Source organism: Lonchura striata, chromosome Z, assembly GCF_050655825.1.
Source record: "Lonchura striata isolate lonStrDom1 chromosome Z, ASM5065582v1, whole genome shotgun sequence".
NCBI lineage: Eukaryota > Metazoa > Chordata > Aves > Passeriformes > Estrildidae > Lonchura > Lonchura striata.
In genome coordinates, this window is record NC_140740.1 from 19,992,415 (window position 1) to 20,018,213 (window position 25,799).

At 36.4% G+C, this 25,799-nt stretch overlaps 1 protein-coding gene across 8 annotated transcripts in view; it reads right to left on the reverse strand.

Annotated features, from left to right (window-relative positions):
• ADGRV1 (adhesion G protein-coupled receptor V1) overlaps positions 1-25,799 on the reverse strand; it is a 253,088-nt gene that overhangs the window by 132,892 nt on the left and 94,397 nt on the right. For all 8 annotated transcript variants that reach the window (XM_085566958.1, XM_085566953.1, XM_085566955.1 and 5 more), the window contains 17 exons: positions 24,598-24,736; positions 24,273-24,458; positions 23,909-24,141; positions 23,251-23,399; positions 22,960-23,158; positions 22,175-22,391; positions 20,813-21,052; positions 19,288-19,437; positions 17,975-18,448; positions 17,078-17,221; positions 15,672-15,843; positions 15,155-15,290; positions 12,761-13,608; positions 4,872-4,989; positions 3,930-4,101; positions 826-1,068; positions 114-521 (listed from right to left, as the gene is read on the reverse strand). In XM_085566958.1, coding sequence (XP_085423084.1) covers positions 114-521; positions 826-1,068; positions 3,930-4,101; positions 4,872-4,989; positions 12,761-13,608; positions 15,155-15,290; positions 15,672-15,843; positions 17,078-17,221; positions 17,975-18,448; positions 19,288-19,437; positions 20,813-21,052; positions 22,175-22,391; positions 22,960-23,158; positions 23,251-23,399; positions 23,909-24,141; positions 24,273-24,458; positions 24,598-24,736 — 4,228 coding nt within the window. The remainder of the gene's footprint in view (positions 1-113; positions 522-825; positions 1,069-3,929; positions 4,102-4,871; positions 4,990-12,760; positions 13,609-15,154; positions 15,291-15,671; positions 15,844-17,077; positions 17,222-17,974; positions 18,449-19,287; positions 19,438-20,812; positions 21,053-22,174; positions 22,392-22,959; positions 23,159-23,250; positions 23,400-23,908; positions 24,142-24,272; positions 24,459-24,597; positions 24,737-25,799) is intronic.

Here is a 25,799-nt window from a genome sequence, read left to right on the forward strand (position 1 = left end):
CACTGCTGTGGATGTGATCTGCCTTGTTTTATATATATAGATGTGTACCTTGTTGTGTTATTACACTCTAATTGATGTCATTGGTCATTTAAGAATGAACAGGAAGCATTTACCTTATCTATTATATGCACCACAGCAGTAAGTTGCTCTTCTGTAGTTTCTGTAGCCACTTTGACATTTAGATTCTGAAGGATTCTGTGTAAAATGGTGTCATCAAGAGGCTGATGAAGTTGATCAATCAGTCCCCAAACTGTCAAGGAGTCCAAATCTGAGACAATGGTGATGTTAGAAATACCATACACATCATCTACCCTGGCACCACCTGTGGGATTAGAAAGTACAACCTGGAAACGTTTAGGAAATGGGTTTAAAGATCCTGTCTTTGGAGTCAGGGTCACATCCAGGAATGCACTTCTCTGTCCATGTTCAAAAGTCAATAAACCTTCAGATCTGACAAAGTCTTGTCCTGCTACAGCTGGAGATATGAAGGTCTGTCCAATAGGTTCAGGTTTTTGAAGTTCCTTTAAAGAAACCAAAAGAGTTTTAGGTAATACGACAGATGCAATTGTTCAAAACCACCTGCTGTAGAACACACTTTAAGTGAGTAAAACCAAAATCAGTAAAAAATAAGTCCTCTTTCAAAAAGCAGTTATGAGTGATGATGGAAGACTTTCTTAAAGATCTGTCAGCTCTGTTCCACTCCCTTGTATTTGAGGGCAGTCTCCCAGAGGAACCCCTCTGACTATCTCCCTGAAGAGCTGTAAATCTGCTTTCCTAAAAGTCAGAAAAAGATATAAAAATAAATTAAACTGTAATAAGTCTTACCTGCATACTGTAGGTAACCATTGTGGTTACTGATGTACTAGAATCTCTAAGAACTTGCAGACTGATTAAAGTTGTCTTCTTATAAGCCACAGCAAATCGAGATCCCACAGCAAAATACACTAAAGTATGAGGAGCATCACTTTCCAGGATAGTTATAAAAGCAAATCTGGCACTATTGTTCAAAGCAGCTCCTGCGCTTACAGCATACAGCTCAACAAAAATATAAGTTTCAAATTCTGGTACCTGTAAGTGAGTGATGATTTTTATATCATTTTAAGATCTACTAATAACTTTCAGCTTTAAATAAATATTTATATATTACTTTGTATGTACAATGGATCACTTTAATAACACTTACCACAAGCATGCTTCCTGAAATGTGCAATAAGTACAATAAAATATATCATAAAAACATTACTGCAATGAGCATCACTCTGTGAGACACAATTATTAAATCTTGATTTTCATGCAGAACTTACTGTATTAAAGTAGATATTTAAATAATGCGAGCACTGTGGCTGTAAATTTGACATAAATTAAAGCAAACTCTGCAAGAGTGCCATATTGCGTATTATTGATTTACATAGATATACAACTTATGAAGAATTTGCTCTTTCATTTTCTTTTTACCTTACAAAAAGGCATGTACCTACCTACTCACTTTTGAAAATATAGCACAGAATTAAAGATGCAATTTTGAAAATTCAATTAATTTGCATAATAACTCTCCTGTATTCAAGTACTGAACTCAGTTAAAGTTCTGAAAAACATTTTACATACAACTTAAACATTTAGACACTAGTATGTCTATGTATGTTTTTACAATAAATTAAAAACTCAGTAGATTTGCACACTTAACTGAATTTATTTAAAATCTCAGAGCTTAGACTATACTATTTGATAGACTTTTGTGATACCTCACATATAGAGAAATATTTCACTCTGAAAATACAGGCTGTGGAACTTTGTTTCCTTATCGAAAATAAGGCAGCAGTATTAAGTTTACAATATGACATTCTGTCTTTTATTTTGTACCTACAACACAGATGTAACATTTAAAAATAGGAGCCCACAATAGGCTTCCTGGTTAGGGTTAGGGTTAGGGAGATACACACTGTAGCAAGCCTGCCCTTGAAAGACTGCACCCAGTGGAAGGATGACCATGCTGCAGCAGCCTGTAGAGAACTGCTGCCTGTGCTTTCCATTGGAGGGACCCCACGGTGGAGTAGGGGGAAAACTCCTCCTGAGCAGCAGCAGGAGCAATATGTGAGGAAATTAAAATAACACCCATTTCCCAACTCAATTTGCTTTTCAGGGGAAGAGGTAGAGTTGGACGGAGGGAGGGGAGGGTAGAAGATGTTTTAAGGTCTTAGTTTACTTCTCATTATTGCAAAAAAAAATCATTTAATATCTCTAATTTGAGCCTGTTTTGCCCATTATGGTGTTTGGTGAGCAATCTCTCCTGGTCCTTGTCTCAACTCATGAATGCACTTGTTATAGTTTCTCTCCCATGCCCACCTGCAGAGGGGAGTGATAGAGAGCACCCACTTAGGTGGGTGCCTGGAATCCAGCCAGGGCCAACCCACTATATAAAAAAGCTTTGTGTTTCAGCTCTGAATTCTTTGAAATCCTACTTTAATTCTAGGATTTTTAGCTAATAAACTCAGCACTGCTGAAGAAGTAAAACTTATGAAAGCTAGAATGTATCCTACAAAAATGTAAAATACTTATTTAATGTATTTGTTACTGCATTTTTTAATGTGTTTACTACTAACTTACAAGGTAACTTGTGAAAGAAGAACTGCAAGAATAATTAGGAAATATTTGGAGGGATAAATATTATATGTTTTCAATTAAATTGTTAAGTGGTCCTCTAAATGAAATGTTCTTCACTAATGTCAGGCGCAATTTTACTGGAATGAATGGTCAGCTTTAGCCATCCAGTAGCACTTGCTGGAATGGCACAGGCTTTTGCTTCATATGGCACAATTTCATGTCTTTGCAAATTCTGCACTGCTGCCATTAAATACTGATATCACTTCTTTGGTCTAAAGAGGTTCACAACCTTAGTTTACTTAGCAGGGCAGCCTGTGCCCTATACACCTATTCATTGGCTCTGTGATGCAAAGAGAACATCTGAAGAAGGAGAAGGAAAATGGCCCTCTAAGTGAACTAAGGGAATGCATCCTATTTCCTAAATAGGAGATCCCTATTTCACACATATAACATGTTGCAGTATTTTCTCTAACTGAGTCAGAAAAAAAACATTAAAATCTTCCCATCTAATGATTTTCTACTGCCCAGACCCCAGCTTAGTCAATAGCCTGTGTGCTAGGATAATTTCTTAGAAAAATTTAAAACTCTCCAACTTTAAAATAATGGCAAACATTAATCCTTCCTTTCTTAAGGGCTTACTCTTACTGCTAGGTATTCACACTAAAGTATTTTTTCCTGCTCTTTTAAAAAATTACTGAATACTGTGTTTTGTGTTAATACAATCATGTCTGTATTTAGAGTGCCAGCTGAGTCTCGCAAGGCTGTTAGACATAGACAAATTCAATTTAGTGGATGGAGGCTCCTAAATTGAAATAAATTCACTACTCACAAGGTGGATGTGAATAGAGACAGATTTTTAGACACTAAGTGATTCTTAGGCAGTTTTTATGAGTTTTCACAGATCATTGTGCTAGATTTAGGAATATAAAGTTACACAAAACTTAGATGCAAAGGTTTTTTTGGGCAATGAGATATTACAGAATGTTTTCCATAAACCACCTTAAGAAATGCTTTTATAGATTAAAAACTTACTGTGTGAAGGATGAGAGTATACGATCAAATATTTCATTGAAACAACTCCATTTTTTCCCTTACTGCTATATAAAAACTGAAGATCTGTAATTTATTCTTCAAGCTAAATATTTATCTGCTTCCCAACTTTTTACCAGTCACGATGGAGTCAGTGGAAGACTATAAATAAACATGTTCCAGAGAAGTGAAGCAGGTATCAAGTTACTATCTTCAAACTAATCATTAGTTCCTCTGAAGTTTTTTCATCTTGACAAATTGCACTTCAATGGTGTACATAAAGAGCAATAACTACTTACATGATCAGGTTTTATTTCAATGGAGATGTTGCACACTGTTTGACCGGCCACACAGGTTGTGGCTCCTAGCACAGATACAAGTTCATTCTCCAAGTTCACACCATCCTTCAGAAGGACAACAGCTGTTTTATTAAAGGTCACACGCCAGAAGACTGTCACATCTTCAAAAGCCCTATAAGCAAAAGAGAAGTGTATGGATGTACTGTAGGAGAGCACAACAGATTTAGGAAACATAAACCACAGACATAATATACCTTTCATGTTATAATTCAAAACTTATCATTATGATATCAATTGTTTTACAATGAAAAAATAGTTATTTTTATTTAAATTTCTGCCTTTAATATCTATTTAGAGTATAAAAAATGTAACAGGAGAAGAAAATAAAGCAATTATGGGAACCCAGATTCTTCTTAATTTTTGTTTCAGATAGCATGCAATTGTTTGAATGAGACACACTGGTGCTTGGAAAGTAGGGATGTTCCTGTAAGTATAAGGAACTTACTGTACTTGAGCATATTTATTTTAAGTACACATAAACGTATAGTATATATTTGTGTGTTAATTAGGAAAAAAGTGAAGAAATAAGCATACTGACACATAACTTCTTAATTGTTCTTTGTAATATTCATAGCTATTTACACCCTTAGCAGTGCAAATACTTTACCTTAAGCAAAACCTTCACATTTGCTGACTTACAGTATAAAATGCATTTGAGTTATTTTATGTTTCTACTTTATGCCCATAAAGTGACAGACCTAATTATATTCATAACTTAAATGCCCCATTGCCAAATCTGTGAAGGTATTGAAGGAGCTGAAAGGGAAACATTTATTATAAAACTCTGTGATGAAAACCTCTTCCATTAACAGTAGCTCCTGTGATTCAAGACAACATATTATAGAGTGTGGGAAGAGCACTGGAATCCACTGTTGCCTGCACCTGTTTGGCTGTCGTGCAACAGTCAGCAGCACTTCTCTGTTTTCTGAGTCTTCATCAAGTATCAGGCCACTTTGTACTTCTGGAATGAATCCCAAAATGCCATTCTGGAGATCGCTTCCTGTGTAAGAATTAGTCCATGAAAGTAAAAAGCCAGAAAGTTAGGCTGAGACTAAATTATACTTTTAATATGCACAACTGCTAAAACTCCAAATAGTCAGGTATCAAAAGCATGCTGTAAAGTACTATTTCAGAACTCCTCAATTCTCTTAATATTTCTATTCTCACACTCTAGAATATACTCTTATACTCTTACACTCTAGAATTTCAAATTTAGAATTTAGAATTTCTAGATTTTATTTCAACCACTAGAATAATAAAAACTATTTTTGGAAGTAAATTACTTAGGAGAGTCCTGGCACCATTTTTGCATTTACAGCAGCATTCAACAAACTGACTGAATTCTGTGTCCCTTGACTTCAAGAGGCAAAGTGTTACAGTAACTTCCAGAACAATCTCAAAAGCCTTGCTTACAATATCCTTATGAGGCACTCACTCCAGCAATGTTTATCATAAATCTTAAAACATTATGTCTGAACAAAAATGGGCCTCAACATATAAAGTAGGTAATGTGATAAAGATGGGCTTACAGTAATGTAATTTAAGCTTTCTTATTCATCCTATGCATGATGTGGGTGAATACATCCATTTTAATAGATTATTACATCAGCTTTTCTATACGTGGAAATAGTGAGCTGCAAAACACCACATTTTTCTCAAGGGATTGCAAGTAAAAACAGAAAAACAGCAGTGGAAGACAAAACTTCCCAGTGTTAATGAAGGGAAACTAATGTCTTCACAGTGCTCAATCAAATATGGCTTCTAAAAGCAGTGATGCTTCTAAAAGGACTTGCAGACAGTGATGATTTTACTCTAGAATTGAAAAGGCAATATACTTCCACCCCAGTACTTACTAAAAGTCAATATATATAATAAGATCAAGAGAAACTGTGCATTTGCTTATGTGCATGCACAACGATATTTAACCCTTCTCCTTAATATGCTGTCTTATGTTCCAACTTTATGGCACTTTGTATCGTGGGTATAACTCTAGAGCATATTAATACACATCTGTGGTATTCGATACAAGCTCAGATCTGACGTGTGTGTATACATATACTTCTGCTGTTAACTGTGGGGTCCAGTGGCCTGGGCTGGCCAGCCATAGCCAGGATCAAGCTGAAGCCATGGAAAGCAACACCCTAAGTTTGGGGACATTGTTTCAAGTTAGGGAGAGTTAAATTTGTTCCAACAGGATCATGGGAGTTACCACGCTAATATGGGTTACATGGCCCCGTTATGATTGCTTGTAATATTGCTAGAATGTTCCATTTTAGAGTATGTAAACAGGTGTTGCCCCTTATTCAATGTCTTAATGTCTGGCTATATTCGGAAGCACTCCCATTACTGCGGTAGAAGATTTTCCACTTAAGACTTGTCACCCGCTTTTCTTCTGTGCTGACCCATTGTAATCATTGCCTGTCCTCACAGGCATGAGAGTAGTGATGTGACAGTTAACATGCATACCCAGGGAACTGGTTACTTCCATGGTAAATTCTACAGATAATGCACATGAAGAGAACGTGTTTCATATGATCTGGTTTTGTATATGATCTTGGTTACTTCCTACACTCATCTAGCAGCACAGTTTAATCCTAGTTCTCAATACCCGTGGAACTTAGAATACTTAGAACACTGATTTCTTGAGACTATATAAATACACAAAACTCTCAGTAATGTTGGATCTTACTTTCTTGATTAGACTAAACTGAGTTAGCCTAAAATTTGTTCCAGTGCCCAACTTCTTTCTAAAACATAATTTATATTGCAGATAAGATTAGTTTATATTCAGTTGGTAAGCCTGACAGGATATCTAAAAACTAGGGGAAATTGGAGTCATCACTTTCTCACAGTAGCATGGTGACTGAAAGAAAAACTCTTCCTTAGTGACTAAGTATGCTAATTCCTGTCCTCCATTGCCAGAAGCGGAGGATGACTACACAGCAGATATGAACTGCATACTACCAAAGAATGAAAACAGAAACTGTTTATTCTACTTGGTACAAACTCCATTCATTGTAAAAGAGAAAGACTTAAGTTAAAAATACAAAGTATGTGAAATACATCTGACAGAATTCATATGTAATTCAGGTTAAAAGGCCCCTTTAAGTCTCTAGTCCAACACCCTTTTCAAAGCTGAATTATTTCTGAAACCAGACCAGAAATCTCAGAGGTCTGGGGCTTGAAAAAAATTCAAGGGATGGAGAGACACCATGTGACCTCCCCAGGTAACCTGTGCTATTGGCTCTCTTCACTCAATAGAAAAAAATTCCCAGGTTAAATCTCATTTCAACTTATGCTCACTGTCTCACATCAAGCACTGTTGCCATAATGCATGATTTAAATAGTAGGTCAGTAAATTTTTATGTCTCTCCTCTTTTAGGTAATCTTATGGTATCAGTAGGAACTATGTTTTCCTGTATTCATATGTCCCATAATATTTTCTTTTTCAAAATCATGTTTCATAGACTAAGTTAGGAAAGGGAAAAAAAAAACCAAAAAAAAAAAAAAAAAAAAACACCAAACAAACCAACAAACAAACAGGTAAAAAGAAAAATTAAAATAAGTTTAAAATATCCTGGATCCTGAGAAAGCAAAGTACGTGAAGTGGAAAAATACAAATCATCTGGTCTTTAGAAACAAACCAAGCAAAAAAAGGCAGTGATCTTTTTGTGCCACAAACTGTCAAGAAGTGGTCAATATTTATAGTTATAGAAAATATTTTGGTCTGAATGCAGACCTAGTGTACTGTGAGAAAGGATCATTTATACAATACTGTGAGCAAACCCAGAAGTTCTATAACAGGTTCATCCTGGACACTTTCATTTTCATACCATAAGTTAATTGGTGACTTTTCTGATAGTCACAGGTCTGTACCATAAGGTATCCCACTTATTCTTTGAATTTGGAAGTCACGGATCTACTGAGATGGAAATCTCGCATCCCAGGAGGAAGGGCTGGAACCAGGAAAATGGCAAAAAAACAAATGAGCCTGCAATGCTACTCCATCTCTAACAAAAATATTTATGGTCAGCTCTCACAGTACAGGCTGGCTCATAGTGGCCAATTCATTCAGATATAAATAAGAAACCCAGATGGTTTCATAAACTGGCCCCTGGGTTGACAGACAGGAACCTCAACCAATTATATTTCATCCTAAGATACAGACATCTCACTTTGTCTGGGAGCTTGGCTGTGTCCAGTCAAACTCCCTTTATAAAGGGGAGTAGAATGAATAAACTATCTCTGTTGCTACACAAACACTGGGTGTGTGGTTATCTCTTTCTCCAGCCAACACACCCATGTTAAACATAGAGCCTTCAATATGATGTGACTCAGCCATTTTCTGTGCTCAGAACTGGGGAGACCTGGAGAAAGCTGGTAAAGGCTACTAATGCAAACAGCATGATAGCTGGAGAAAGCTGGAGAGAGAGTGGTATAGTGGTGGAATTACCATGGGCAATAGAAAATTGCTGCAAGATCTGCTGTAGACAGCAGAGTGTGCCATTTTTGTGGATTGGAATCACTGTTGAGACTATGAGGCCCTGGACTTCTGCACCAGAAGACCCTGTTCTGAAGGTATGGACTTTCTCTCTTAAAAAAAGAGGGATGAATTACAACAAGCGGGCCGTGCTAGCCCTGCTCATATGGTGCAAAAGCCATTAACTGGATGTGTCCAAAGGGACCACATTAGATTTATTAAATTGGGAGCAGGCTGGATGAAATATACTTGCAGCAGACTCCATTGTTAATGACACAGCCATGGGTGTTAAAAGGCCATGGAAGATAATCCTGGATTTTTTAAAATATTTAAATAATGAGCGGAGAAGGAGGACAGGCAAAGCAGACACAGACCACTGCAAAACCACCATGGGGAGCTGAAAAGCTACCCCGAACAGGGGCAATATGCCGACTGGGCACTCTGCCTTCGCACAGAGCTAGGGGGCCACCCCACACCAGGACACGCTGCTGGTGGGGTGTTCCCCCACAAGGCAAAGTGGCAGGGAGATGCCACACTGCTAAGATGTGCTGGGCCATTTTTCTGTGCGCTGCTGCACCAGCACCAGATGGCCCCAGCCTCTGTGAGAACATGCTCTGCTGCAGTGGAACTGCGACTGGCCACTGCCAAGCGACTGCAGTGAGCAGCACTGCCCAGAGCAGAGTGGGGGAATCCTGGCAAACAGAGAATCCGTGAACTGCTCACATCGCAGCTGCTGACAATGCCCAGGGAGGTGACTAAACAGATCACGCAATCGAGTCACATGGAGTAATGGAGTCTGCCATGGCCCCAGCGGGCTGTGCCGCTCCGGTGGTACTGGGATGCTCCGTGCCTACACAGAGCTGTTGCACCAGTTGAGCTGCCCTGTGGCTGCACCACAGACTTTTGTGAGATACCAGTCCTCCATGCAACTGTGCGAGGCTGCTGTCCCAGCTTAAGTTGCATCATCATAATGGCTGAGCACCCTGGGTCCATCCTGCACTGTCATCTGTTCCCCAGAGCCATCTTCTCACCGCCTGCACCGAGCTGCTGCACAGAGAGGCTGTGCCACTGCCTTGGGTCACTCCAGCTCCACTCTGCTGCCATGTTGGCACCCTCCACTACCACATGCGCACCAGGGTTGCCTCCTCCTGAGACCAAGTGGCCGAGCTCCAAAGCTAGGTTGAGGGGTGAGGCACCCCCAGTCCAACCTCCATGGAGCATAGCTGCGCCTCTAGTGGGTGTGGCCCCACCCCCGACCCTGGGAAATACATCACCAGGCACTGCTGGAGATGTCATACCTGGGAGCAGGGACACTATCCTTACCGCACCACCTCTGTTGGTGCTACAGCCTTCCCTGGAATATATGCCAGCAAGGGACACAACGGATACCAGCAGAGAAAGCCAAAGGCATTGTCCCCCTGCAGAATGTCATGAGGACACTACAACTGCTTTGTTGCTGGCAGCCCTGCCCAATCCTGCCACTGCTGCAGCCTCTCCAAGCTATTCTACATCTCCATCAATTGAAAGCCTCCCAGAGTATGAGAAAAGCCTCTGTAGGGGGCCTGCCAAGCAAAAGGCAGAAGGAAAAGGCATGCAGGGGTGTGGTTCCATTGGAACAACAGCAATCAAGCTGCCTGAAAAAGTGGTGCTGGCCGCATGGCGCAGCCATCACTTGGAGGCCAAGAGCAGCCCACTCTCTCACCAAGCCCGGCGGAAATTCAGCAACTCCCTGTGGGCAGTGAAGTAGCAAACAAAGGAACTTAACAGCACCAGCCAAAACAATACCAAAATAGGCAGTGATGTGTTCCCACCCCACATAACTCAGAAGAGCCCCAGAGCTGCCCTGCCTGCTACTGCTTTAACTCTACTAAGGTTCTCATTCTCTACAGACTCTTACAAACTGATACTAAATGAATGAGATCAGGCTAGTTTGATAGCCTCTCCCTCAAGAGGGAGGACTGCAACATTTACATGTGCTAAGGTTGAAACTGACTCATATAACATAACTATGTTAACTAATTCTATCGCAGTTATAATGGAGATGTCACAAAAAGATTACAAGTGTGCACAACTGTTTGCTGAGTATGTCTAGAATTCATAGTAAAATATTTGTAATTATTGTTTACATGTGCTGAAACCAAAATTAATAGGTCTCTTAGCCAATTCTGTTACAGTTACTAGGAAGGTATCACATCTATGTTTCAAACATGGACAACTGTTTATTCAATATATCCTAGAATTTATAATAAAAAACTTGTTAATATTAATTATATACACAATTCAAGCAGCATACAAACTACATCAAACTAAAAAACTCAAAGAATTTGTTTGTTCTAACATTCTAGATCCATTAAAGCAAACACTAAAATTCTAACTTACTAATGTCGTAAGGAAAATTCAGTTGCCAAGTTTTCTAACTGAAAATTTGTCACCTGTCATAATTTTCAAAGCTAAAATTCACCTATTGAAGTCAGTAACAAATTTCTAACTTCTAACAAAAGGAAGAAAAGTACATTACTTGCACAGTTACCATAATAACTGACAAAAATAAAAATGCCTATATTTCTTTAATTATTTTTAAGTTGTTCATGTTAAAGATTTTTTGCAGTGGATATTAACAAAAGCTTGTTTTTTAAAATATAATTAAGGAAAACCTTTCCCAACCAAGTTCTTGGCCCTAATCAAGCCATGGCAGGTAAAAGAAAAATATACTATAAATATACTAAAATATGCTATCATGTTTGAGATGAACAAGGAAGCCTCATCTGGAAGAGGTTCTTTCAAGTCCTCATTGAGAAAAAGAAGCCTCTCAGCAGTAGCAGACCCTAGGCAACAGTAACTCTTACCTTATTAATGTTCAAAAGTCCATGTTTTGTTCCTATTTTAGTTATTAAAACAAAGAAAATTATAAAAAGGTTGTAGTGAATCTACACCCCCTGCTTTAAGTCCTAGGTGTTATCATGTTCTCATGTCTTTCAATCAAACATATACCAGTATTAGAAAAGACCAAAAATCTAGTTAACTTAAATTACTTCTTATCACTAGCATCATCCTGTGATGTTCAGCAGCTCATACCCAAGGTTATGGTGAGAAACCTCCTCCCCAGTGGGGTCCTTGCGATCTTATTACCTAGGGACAGAGATATCAGAGCATTTCAACAGACAATGGGACACACGGGATACCTGCCAGATGTATCCAGCCTGTACTATGCCTGCTTGGAACCACAGGCAACATCCTCCTGATGACCTCTCAACAGACATCACAGAGCCGTGTAAGCAGAACAATTGATAACCTCACTCATAGAATTCTGGGACTCTTGAAGTGACAGTTCATATAAGGACTTCATTTGTTTACAAATATTTTTTTCTTGTTTACAAACTATTTTTTCTGTTTACAGATTGTTTTTCTAGTAGTTGGGTTTTTCTCTAACAGTTCTAAGGGTTAAATGGTTTATGGGTTAAAGAGTTTTTTGTTTTTAGAGATAAGTTGTAACTTGTAACTGCTAAGAAAACAGCCTGTGACATGTTAGCCTGAAAGAACATTAGTTCTTGACTAACAACTCCTAGATATGCATGCTGCAGCTCCAGTGAACCATGGCCTCATGCAAATTAACCCTATGCTGCCTTCTTTCACCTGGTTGGCAAAGGGCCCTTGCAGATGGGTGACAGAGAGCAGGTTGCAATTTTTAATAAAGAAAGAAAGGAGATGTCACAGTATGCTACAGTACAAGCTGGCTTGTACTGGGCAGTTAATTCAGATATAAATAAGAAACCCACATGGTTTCATAAACCAGCCCTGGGTTGACAGACAGGAACCTCAACTAATTATATTCCATCCTCAGCTGCAGGTATCTCACTTGTCCGGGAGCTGGGCTGTGTTAAAAGATCAGATGATCAGACTAATGAACTATCCAGTCAAACTCCCTTTTTAAAGAGGGGTTGAACCACTAAGCGCTGTCTGTTGCCACATGAACATCGGGTGTGTGGTCATCTCTGTCTCTGACCCGCCACACGTGTGTTTCATTCAGCATTCTGCCTTCATAAAGGACAAAAACAGAGATAAGCAGCACCTATATATGTATTTTGAGTTACACTGCTAAGGGATGCTAAGTGGGATGCTTTGTGCATTAGATGCTTCCTCTTATCTGGAAAATGTAAGATTTGGGAATAGAATATTCTGTTTATTATCATATAGAATTCCAATTTTACACAAAGATTGCCATGAGAATATAAAATCATTTACTGTTATTTAATTCAAATATATTTACTCATTTCCTGGGGGAAATAATTACCTGCAATAATTACTATTGCAAAAGCAGCATATCCATGTTCATCCTTTCCTTCCACAATCTGAGCTCCATATTCAGGATTTGAGAGGAAAACATAAAATGATTCCTGTCCTTCAGGCTCATCATCATCAAAAATTTTTATGGACACCTGGCTTTCAGTTTCTCCATCCAGCAAAGTCAGAGAGATTGTCTGTTCTTCAAAATCCTCTCCTTCCATTGCCCATGTGAAATTTGATTTTCCATAAATATTTCCAAAAGGATACAAATCTACTCCACTCTGTGCACTCACTCCCCCAAAGGTTTTAACAGTAATTTTAATATCACCAGTAAATCCCTTGGTCCTTCTGATCTGAAGCACTGCTGTGTTGGAGGCATTGCTGTTTGTATCTTCTTCCACATAAATGAACTCTGGCCCCAAACTTAGTATCCCATGATGAATATCATTAGCCAAGATATTAACTGTTGCAACACTGAAAGCTGGATGCAAACGGGGACTCCAGTCAAGGTTCACAGGCTGAACATCCAGAATTTCCACAGAAGTCAAATTTACAAAAAAAAATTCTTGTATTTCAGACACAGTGTCATCAATTATTGATATTTCTATCACTGCATTTGTCTGAAAATGGAAAAACATAAGCTCTCCATTGTAGATGGGTATAAAGTCTTCTAGTGGTTTGGCACTTCCTGGAATGGTCTGATATGTCAGTTTTGTGAGATTACTTTGAAAACCAAACAATCTTTGGACATGTAGTCTGACTACCTGGACATCTTCTTCAACTGAAACTAATCTTGAATTAAGATCAAACTGGAAAATCCCCATTGGCTCAATTTTAGCTATCGTAAATCCTGATCTGAAACAGAAACAATATCACATTGAGAGAGAAATACAAATAATGAAAAGCATAACAATCAAGTATAATAATATTCAGTGAGCAATCAATGATGGGCATAAGAAAGTGGATTAAAAACTGTGTAACAGTAGAGGGAAGAAATAAAAATCATACAAAGCAAGACATAAAGATGTTCCCTAAAAAATGCTTTTTTAATGTTTGAGCAGCCCTCCAGAGGCTTAATGCATCATAAGTCAGAACAGGATACTGAGTAAATGGTACATAAAATATGGTCTTTCTGACAAAATGGAGAGGCAAAGGGAAGTAGATCTTCCTACTCTAGACATAATACAGGAATATAATATAGCCACTATAAGTAATACCAGTTTTAAACACTGAACAAACCTCCTGTACCAAGGGAAAGCTTTGAAGTAGAGAGATGCTTGCAGATATACAGTTTTAGCTGGGAAGCTAAGAAGGATAGGAAGTTATTTTAAAATATATAGTAAGGCATTGAAATACTGCCTCTTTACAATATTGCCCAAAGTACTTTTTTTTCCAGATCTGAGTCTTGTTATCAATATCAATTTAAGCTTTACTTTGTTCATATTAAATATATTCCCTTCTAATTGCAAAATATTACACTGACTCTGTTAAATCTTGTGTCATCCCCTTCTCTCTAGAACTGAAACATTATTTAATGCCAGAGGCTACCAAATGACACAATTACAGGGAGTGGATTTGGCTAACAGATGAGACTCTTCCACCACTTAGGAAGCCAAAAGCCTTCAAAGTAATTGTGAGCTTTACATCTTGTGGGATGCAGTCTTAAGTTTTCTAGGAAAGGTTATTCTCATACAGTCAAGGTACTTGACTTGCACAGTAAACATGTGCTTGAGGACTCAAGTCCATAGGATAGACAAACCTAGGAGAAAGAGTCAGTTTGAGGAATTTAGGCATCTAGTTCACTCCTGACTTCCTTCAGATTTGTCAGTTCAATTTTAACATGGTGACCTTTCTCCCCACAATGTCACTCCATGCCCATTTTTTATACATTTTCATCTACAATAAGAAAAACTGGAAATAGTTTGAAGAACAGATAACAAATTTAACATAACAATTTGTGTGACAAAAAACTACATTGAATGTAATGCTTTAATTTTTCAGAATAAAAAGGGGGGTTAATATAAATTTTTAGAGCAGATCTTATTTTATTTGATTTCTTTTAAATAACTCCTTTCATCTAAGATCTTCTAAATATGGATTTTTAGGGACACTGAAAGTTGACGGTTTATTTCATTCTCCAGCTTCCTGGTTAAAACTTAACTGCCTTTCCTAACTGTCTCCATCATTCTAGGTATCTCAGATCCTAATTCCAGGAAAGAGACGGGAACTGAAGAAAAGCCTTAGTTCCACGTGAGACAAGACATAGAAATTTATCAAAAAAGGAATTCCAATTTGCTAGCTACCTATAATTTAATAGGGATTTGTATGAGGTATATGCCTCTATACATGACATAATTCTTACAGCATCAGTGCAACTCAAAAGTGTAAATAACATTCTTACCTCAGGCGAGCCCCACCAGACACATTGCTGTGCACTGCTGTTAAAATGATGGCAAATGTCTCAGATTTATTTAGGCTTGGAATAGCCTGAAATGAAATTACTTTACTTTCCTCCCCAGAGGAAAATACAATAGTACCTGAAAGGAGAGTGATTGAGACAGTCAAAATCACTAAACAGGAATTCTATTTTTACCTGGAAATACACTGACATAGGGACTTTAGTCTCAATTCCACTCTACTGAAGTGAAGAAATCTTCATTATAAGGGTCTTTCCTACAGAAAGCTGTCCTTCAGGGGCATAGTGTTGTGTCTATGAAGAAAAATTGGGTTTTTTTCTCATAAAGTAAATATGTCTCTTACAGATATAAATTGGATCACAGAATTTCATTCTAATCACTCTTCATTAGTAATAGAAACATGCAGAGGTACAAATAATTAAAAGGTGTTATCATCATTTAGGCAGCTGTCAAAGCTGTTGTCCTTGTAGCTGTACATAATTTGTTGCAGCAATTACTCACCAAATGAAGGAGTAATATTGCCTGGTTTAACAGAATCAGTGACTAGGTCTGGTGGGCATCCTGAAATCCAGCTAACTATTACAGAGCCATAAACTCCTCTTCTGGTTATGACAGCATGGCCTGTCCCTGCTACAACATTAGTAAGTCGTAATACCACAGATTCAAAGCCAACCTGTGGAAACATTGTAGATTTTATCAGAAAATGGAATAAAAATGGACAATAACTTACATGAAAGCATGGTACCTCTCATAAAATGGGCATCTTACAATAAGGATACGTGCATATAAATAAATATATGTGCATGTATCTATAGACATATGAATTTGCTCTCTTGAAAGAACTCATATGAGCTCTTAAATAACACTTGCAAGTTTTAGATTTCTGGCAATTAGATTGCAGGGAAAAGGAACAAGTATGAGTGACATTTCAGTGCTGAAAACAGTGAATATAATCTGTGTCTGTCTGTTATTTAGAAGAAAAATAAATCAAGACTGTCCTCAGTGCTCACAGGTAATAACTATACTACTCTCTCTCTACATATATAGATATATACATATAATTAGGTCTAACATAAGTTATTAATTATGTATCCATTGAAAAGTAAGTTGTTGCCTCACGACACTGTAGACAAAATTATTCTAGCTACTGTGATCTACTTTTCTTTTTCTCTGAGCAGCAAATAGGAGTGAAGATAATTTGTATATTCTAAAAGCAATAATAAATGGATATATGGTTGTATATGGTATACAATAGTCTTTCTGTAAATAGTGTATAAAGAAAGGCTATTTGACTTAAGTTCCATAGTAAATTAAAAACCATAACAATGCCTCAAGATAATTAAGATCATTAAATAAAAACTTCAATAAAATTTTAGAGTTAAAACCTGTGCCTGACATAAAAAAAAGGGAATGGTAGCACATATACCATATCAAAGTAGCCAAATTATCTTTTCTCAATCTCATACAAAATAGACAAATGGAAAATGTATCACACAATGAGTACCAAATTTAATGACATCTGCATTAACACCAAACATATATTCCATATCTTTTTGCACATAATACTGAGTACATGCTATTTTCTGCTTTGGGGTTGCCATACTTATAGAAACATTACCCAGATTTACTTATTTTCCTTTAAGTCTTACAACTCCCCTTTCATGTAAATATTTACACTTCTTACATTTTACAGATGAAGAGGCCTTTTCCAATTGTATTAAAATGTTTCTATAAGATTTTTTATCAGAGGAAAGAATAACCTACGGTGCAAGTAATAATAGGAATGATCTCTTCCATCATACTGATTAAAATGAACACTTCCCTGAGTTCTTACAACAGGTCTCTTCTGCAGTGAAGTATACCTTTCTTCTGTGGTAGGAGCATGACACCACAACCAGGCTACTGACCTGTGAATTGGCAGCTTCCGCAGGAATAAGCAGCACAGCAGACTTTGCTATTCCTAATATTTTAGGCACATCCTTGGCACTTCCCCTAACCAGGCTTACATTAGTCAGTTCCAGAGTAAAATTCAAGCCCAGTAAAATAAATGCCTTTGAGAGAGAGAATTTAATTAAAAAGGTAGAAATTTAATTCCACTAAAAGCATATGATCCAACAGTGCAAAATGATTAACAAAGCAATCCTCAGACTGTTGTTTACTTACATAAAAAACAGCATTTTCAAGACAAGTATTTTGTTGATTATGTTTCTCATAGAATTACAGTTAAACCATCAATATTGTGAAAGGAATCTGCCAGCAGTTTGCTGGAATAGGAGTTTGTAAAGCAACTATTGCCATTTTAAAAAGTTGAATCTGACACACTAGGCCTTGGTTTGATTTTAATCCTTAGGATTAAAAATATTTAAGATGGTTGTAAGAGCATGTAAGAGTGGATGTAAGACTGTAATAATAATGACAAACAAGGAAACACAGAAGACTGCAGGTACATTTATCTTCTTCTTCATTGGTCACAAATGACAGATCACTATTTACAATTCAAAGGAACTTAAGAAAATATTTGCATATTTTTGCCATATTGAGATATTGAACTCATAGTAACACCAAACTACAATGTCAGGAAACCTAAAATATTTGAACACATGCATAGCAGTGATTTTGCAATTATTATCAGAAAATTTGATATTCAAATCCAGTTCTACTCCATAAAGAGGAAATTTGTAGTACCAAAACTCTATTTTCTGCTTCTGCACAGCTGATACTAGTGAGAATGTTTTATCTTATTTGTATTTGATGAAACAAATGGAAACAACAGATATTATAGGAGCTAAAAGAGTAATACACACCTGGTTGCTTATTGGCACTCTTTTCACTCCAAAGCTGGCGCCATCCTTTACTGTGAGTAATCCCACCTCATTCTCGGGTTCAATTACTACTTCATCATGAAGGGATATTACATGGTACTCAACCATTACATCTCCAAATAACCCAGCATGCCGAGTTACATTAATCTGAACATATCGATCCAGGGATTTTTCTACCAACAATGACTGCTGATCAGAGTAGAGGGCGAACACTCCGTAAGGATCATCATTTGCAAACACTGTGATCTTTGAAATTCCTTTCTCATGGTCTAAATCTGCTCCACCTTCCACTGAAATCAGATGTACCTCATAGCTTTCATCCAGTTCTGGAACATCATCAGGCAAGAGATAGATAATTATCTCAGCTGTACTCTGCTGGTCAGCAATGACAACAAATCCCTCTGTCTCAAGAAAGTCACCTGTGATGTCAGAATCACTACGTATTTCCCAGTAAATCTGAAATTAGTATAGAAAATGCAAAACATAAAAGAAAGAAAAATTACCTCCAAAGTCAGAAACATGCAAATTCAGGATTCACTATAGATAGGATATGGAACAGACTGCTTTTAAATGGGTAAAATAACAATTGTTTTGTGTATGCATAGGAAGAATAGCCTATCACACAGACCATCTTTCAAAAGAGTGTGTTATTTCATTAACAGTCTTAAGAATATAAATATTTCCTTTGTCTAGTTTCAGAAGATTTATGTAAAACTATGTGGAATTTATGAACATTTTTCAAAAAGTATTTCTCTTTTCTCACCAAAACAACTTTGCTGTTTTTACTTTTTCCAGTATTCCTCACATTAGAAAGGAATAAACTCTCATTAAACACAGCAGATTTTTCTATCAATTGATCAATTTATTTTAAATTAAATGAGTTCCTGTTAAAACACTGACTTCTAAACAACCTTAGATAAAAAACCAATGTGCATGACAGTTCAGAAAAGTCTGATTCTGTCTAAAAAAGTAAAGTGTGATGACATCAAAGACAACTCACTATGAAAGTATTGTCTCTTCATTCTCCCATCAAAAGAAACTGTGAGAGAAAGAAAGTGAGAGCAGTACAGCAGTATTGTTTTTCTTTTATTTTTCCTGGCCAGGAAAGACTGAATTTTACCCTCCAAATGACAAGTACTAGGGCTAAGCCCTTCCTAACTCCAAAATGCAACATTAAAAAAAAAATTAATTTGAGAAACAAGCAATTGAAAGGCACAGAATGAGCTATTTTTCCATACATCGACACCAAGGATGATTTCAGATTACATTGTTTATTAGGAAAAGAGTGAGAATACCATTATGTTCCCCAGAATGCCTTGAATTCGTTTGACAAACAGGGTAATATTTTGTGGCCCTTCGTCTCCTGAGGGTTCTTCATAGTTACTCTCAGTTAATGATTCAGGAGCAAACTGTACAATTCCATTTGGATCACCAAACTTCTCTATCTGTAAAAAGGTAAACAAACATTTAAAAAAACTGGAAATGTAATGTGAGTTGTATTTTTGTTCAAACTAGTGAGATTTTCACTGCTAAATGCTACAGAGGGACATATCTGTTAGTTCTAAAAACAGCAGAGACAATTTTGAATGTCCCTTTTTCAGTTTTCAGTTCCCCTGTTCAGAAGGAAAAGAACAGAGTTTTATTTGAATTGCTACATCTGAATATTTTGATTCTCAAGCAGGAAGTACTCAGACACCTTGAGCTAATATACAGAAACTTTTCTAACACTATTAGTTTGCAAACTCAGCACTATGGCAAAGAGAGCTCACCCGCATCCATCTCCATGAGCCATTAGCTGCAAAAAGAATTTGGGGTAACATGACTTCCTGAAGGGGACTGTGGAAATAAGAGCTAATTCCATCAACACATTACAGACCGGATAATAAATAAAAATACAATTTCTAGGAGAGATTCTTTTGAGGGTTTCTTACAGCAGCTTTATAAATACATCTTTAGTTGCAGTATCCCTAGAGCACTGATTTGTCTGTGATAACTCTCAACAACACCTGCATTTCTCTTGTACTGTGAGAAGTCAGATTTTCTCCCTTCCTCTGAAGAGATGTCAAGAGTGACAATGTCCTACTTGCAGCTGCTGAGGAGTTGGAGCCTGGTGCTGTGTGGGTGTGTCCAGATCGCTTTTATCTACACGCACACATCATGGTTGGTGCAGGCCAAGTGGTCCAGCCTGGAGAGTTTGTTCACCATTGTTTTTCCGCTGTCTCAGGGTTTGAGGAGGAGTGTGTGTGAGGATGATTCGTTCATCATTGTTTTTCATTTGCTCAGGGGTAAAAGACATTTTGTCTTTGCCTCAGTGGAGCTTTGGTGTTGAACACCTCTTTGTGTGTAAATCACCCTCTCTATTGTATACCTTTGTCATTAACCTTGTTGCTGCTACTGTTTGTTTTTCATTTCATTGGTGTTTTCAAGTAAATTTTTCTTATATTGACTCAGAAACTCTGCTTTTTCTCTTCCTTTCACAAGAGGGTGTAGGGGAAGGGAAGCAGCTGAGTGGTGTTTTATTTCCAACTGGGTTTAAACCACAACAGAGGACAAACATATTGACACATAAAAATGTGGGCTCAATTCATGCTTTTGCTAAAGAGAACTATAGAAAATTGCAAATAGGAGAGACAGCTCACTGCTTTTATTCCAGTTTTTACTGATAGATTCTCTGCCCTTTTTCTTTCAGAACTGAACATAATATACCAAAATAGTACAAAGGTCAAAAAAGCCAAATTAATAAGTAATCACTGATTAATTTTTAAAAGCTTTGCATGAATAACAGAAATCTCTGAAGAAAGAGAAGTGATAGTAACTTACTATTAATGTAATGCTGTTTGCCTTAGGATCTATTTCTGTTTCACCTTTCCTAAGGCTCAGTCGAATAATGAAGGTTTCCTGAACTTCAACATCTTCATGAGGATAGATTTGTAGATTAATTGTTCTCAGACCTCCTTCACCTTCTTCAAAATAGAATGTTCCATTCACAGGGTCACCAATGTCACTATTCAGAGGAGACAAAATCTCTTCTGAATTGGGTCCCAAAATGTCCCAGTTAATCTGTGGAATAGATCAGTTTCAGATTTAGAGGGGTGATGCATTATAACAGCATCCCTAGAGGAGAAGTGACAGAGTACTCAGCTATGTTTAAATCTTTGCTATGAAGACAGGATACAAAATAGTCATAATAATTCTATGGGGCAAAATATAGAAGCCTTTGAAAAAGTAAACATATCAATTTACAAATGGGAATTTTAAATTATTAGTCACCATACCAGTCTATTAAATTCTAGATGTTAGTAATAGAAAATAAACTAAGATATCTTTAACATATATCAAGAATCCTAGAGTCAATCTCTCTTCTCTTTCATGACTTCTTTTGCAAAACTTCACACATCAGTACTCATGATCAAAATAATTTCCCTCTGAAGTGTAATGTCAAGCCTAAAAATGACAAATATTTTCTATCATAAAAGCTTTTCATCCTTCAGATTATGAAGAAAATTATGAATCCTTCATATGTCTTCCATCTGATTAAAAGCCACAGCATTTCCACAAATTCTCACAAATAAGAATGCTTTTAAGGAGGTTATATTCAGGACATGACAATTATTATTTTGTTAATTTAAGTATTTTCTGCTTTTCTCCAATGAATTCTAGAAAAAGTCAAAGACTGAGGTAATTTTTATATATGGAGGAGTTAATGGTTTACAAGGCAAATTTTCCAATTATTTGACATGACTGTGAAAGACCCACCATGTTTTATATTTATATCTTCACTTTATAAGTGGCCTGTATAGAGTAAAAAAATACTCTACAAAACTCATAGCCAGCAATTTCCTGAATTAAATTAAACTAGTATTAGTATATGAAATTAACTATAATTTTCATAGGACTAGGAGCTTGTTCAAAACAATGTACACAATACCATAATAAAAGGGAAGCAGGAGAAGAAACAGGATTTTAAATTGGTAATAATTTAAATGGATAACTTCATATTATTACATTTCCAATAATTATTACTACTTTCTGATATACTGCAGCTATATGCAATTCATATTTACTAAAATTCCATAATTATACTATTAAACATCAATCACTAAGAAAGGTCTCAAAGCAAAATGAAGGAGCTTTTTGACGTGATCATTGGATATCTTTCAGTCTTTTACAGGCAAGACCCACCTGTGCCTCCACTAACTGCCCAGTCCTTTCCACCACCAGGGACACTGTTGTGGTTGCATCAGGGTTGGGAAGAATAATTTGGCTTTGGTTGAGAAATCGGACCATGCCCTGGGAAGAGTCACTTTTTGCAATGGTGACCTGGCTCACCAGGTGGAGCCCCAGGATGGCTCCACCAGTGGCTCCTGTCAGCTGGATTTCAAATTGCTCTGCTGATTCACTGCACAGAAAAAAAAAAAAAAAAACAAAAACAAAACCAAAACATTCTGAGATATCTGAGAGAAAAGAAAAAAAATTCAAACTGTACTTCGTAATTAAATCATGCATCCAACTTGGTCTGTTTTTAGGAATAAAGAAATCAATTCCATAGGTGCAGTGTATAAGATTCCTTCTAGTTGCATGGAATGATGATATCTGAAATAAAAATATTTCAGATATCACCATTCTGAAATTCTATCATTATTCTATTTTCTACTAGTGTTAAGTTAAACAAAAATATGGAAAAATATTTTATTCTTCATTGCAATACTATTGAAACCAACATTTCTTATAGTGTAATTAAAAATCATGTTTGATTGCATACTATTTAACAGGAACTATGACACTGTAATATAACATCTTCTTTCCCCTTTAGGTGGCTTTCTCCCTTAGGTTATTTTTTTAGCTGTGCAGAAATTTGTTTTTCAATTACAGCTCAATACACACATATATGTAGATTTTTTTAGTGCATGTTGAAAAAGACTTTATCAGAAGTAAATATGTGAATAAATATGTGAAAAATTCATTACCTTTCTTCATCATTTATAATAGAAATGTAAATAAAAGACTGGTTCTGTCCATTATAAAAAACTACAGTATTATTATGAATTATATAGTCAACACCATGAAGTGCAGAAATACTTCGAGAAAGAAAATCAGCCATGACATTGCCGTAAGTTCCACACTTTCGCAAAACAGGAATCATGATTAATCCAGCATCCTCTTCCACTATAAAATAATTGAGAAAAATTTATGCAATTTCAAAATTCATGCCATAGCCTTATCTTCCAAAATATAGTGAGAATTTATGTTAAACTTACCCTGTAGAAGGACATGCTTCAGATCAAATTCTATGATACCTTCAGCATTGTCATTTTTTGCAATAGTTACCCATACTGTGGAGATATTTCCTATTATTGGAGGTTGATCCACCTGTAGACCATTCTCTCTTACAGTAAAATCAAATCCACTTGCAAGAACATTTAAAAAAAAAACAACATAAAATATGTTTTAAACTTCCTGTGAAAGTATAAAGATGTGTATGTGACAATTTTTGAACTACTGCAAATAACTTTACTTTTTGACAGCTACCACTGAAGACTTTTTTGTCACATTTCTTCATATTATAACATTTCCAAGAATTATTACTAGAAATGTGTATCTTTCATTTGTTCTTTCTCATTTCATCTTTTTAAAGAAATTTATTGCAACTTGGCAATTTGTACCTAATGTATGGATTTTAAGTTTTAATAAATCTTAATCAGAAACATCTTTATACTAAAAAAGTTAAAATAAGTGGGTTTACCATACCCTATTTTGAATTATGATTACAATTATAGCTGTCTTATAAAATTCTACAGTAAAATAGATTAAATGTCTAGCAGTGACTTTATTCAGGTAGATTACACTCCAAATATAGTTTGTTTTTCTCATTTGTTTTTCTGCTTGTAAAAAATCAACTGGAAATTTTAACTTTACCTTCCTTGGAGTTCCACTTGAGTAATTATCAATGAAAAGTTTTCAGGACCTTCAGGAAAGTCATCATCATGAATTTCAATCAAAATAATTTTACTTTCCTCAGCTGGTTCAAACATCACTTCCTTTACTATGAGAGTAAAATCCATTCCTTCCTCTGCAGTCCCATTTATTATCTGAAAGCAAAGACGCACTCTGCCATAGGATCCCTTGGAACGCACAACAGTGATGTTAACCTGAGGGAAAGATAATATTTTCTTTTAAAAATGGATTTGTTTTCTGCTACAGTTGCCTTTACAAGACATAATTCTAGCAACAATACTGTTATCTATCAGTAATTTTATAAGAAAGAATTTTAATCCGATACCCATTTTTCATCTTCTGTAGTTAGCAATAGTTCATGGGAGAATGAAAACTCTCCAAATGGATAATCACTGGCGGCCATGGTAATATTTGCTGTGCTGCTAGATTCATTTATAAGTCCTCCATCACTGACTCTGGTTAGTTGAAACTGGTAGTAATGCTTCTCCTCAGGATAGTTGTCATCTACAGCCTACAGGAAAAAATCAACAACAACTAAAAGGATTTAAGCCCTTTCCAGAGAGAAAGATATAAATAATTTTTAGCCAAGATCTTAAGAAAATAAAAGAAAGTACTTGAAATAGGTACTGATATACAGATCTCTCATATACCTGTATTAGAACAACTGCTGCAGACTGCCTATCTCGCATGGTCAAGGTCCCCGATACCTCAATAAATTCTGTCTGATGAGGAGGTGTTATATTCCAATATATTATGATCTCCCCAAAAATCCCTGGGCCACGTACCAGGCTGCAGGTAAGGACAGAAACACAGATTTTATTTTGACCTTTAATATTTAATATCCAATAAAGAGATAGTATATCATACTGTTGTGCATGGAAGGAATGTTATCAGCCCTATGAAAGCTTGAGTTTTAATGTACTCGATCACTATTAGGAACATAAGAATTCCCTTTTCAGGCATTTTCAGAACATCTCTGAAATTTTCTTTTATTTCTCTGTGTTTGGAGACATCTCTAGCTGTATTTTTACCAAGAGGTCTTTCAAGTTTCCTTTCACATGTAGCCCAAAGATAGGACTTGAAAACTGATTTCTCTTTGTCTTATGCTGCTTTTTCAGAGATAGATATGCAACATAGAAGGGAAATTGGATGTCAGGGTAATGCCAGGGGCAATTTGATCTATAAGGCAGATGTAGAATACCAAAATACTTCTTTGAGATTTTCTGTGATGTGTTCTGTTTGCTACTTGTCTAAAACCCTATCAATAACATAATGCTTGGACAAGTCACAGTAAAGATTTGTCTGCACATTGTTCACATAACAATTTTAAACTACTTCTTGCAAAAAAGCATTGTTTAGTCTTTTGGGCTTCTTGGGCCAGTACCAGAAGGTGTTCTGCTGCTTTATATTTGCTGGAAGTGTCATAATCTTTTTTTTTCCAATGTTTCTAAGAATCTAAAACTGCTCATTCTGTTTTCAGTTGACTGAATAAAACAACTGCATCTTGTTTGCACCAAAACCCCAATTCCCATACTGTTTATGCTAGAATATAACAATTTGCTGAAATACCATTCAGGCACAAATCCTGAATCAAATTCTAGAAAGCACAAAGCACCTTCAAATATGACATCTTCTTACCCCTTTCCTATTATTATGATCCTCTTTCCTTTGGTGCATCAATGTTGTAAATAACTTGAAGACAGAGAGGACTATTTGGACTTCCACATTAATACTGGAAAGATACATACATGGCATATTCTACCCTTCCTTTAAACCAATCACCTAGTTTTTAAAATAGTACTGATTATAGAAATTATGATAAAATGTAGTACTCAATAAATTGACAAATGTG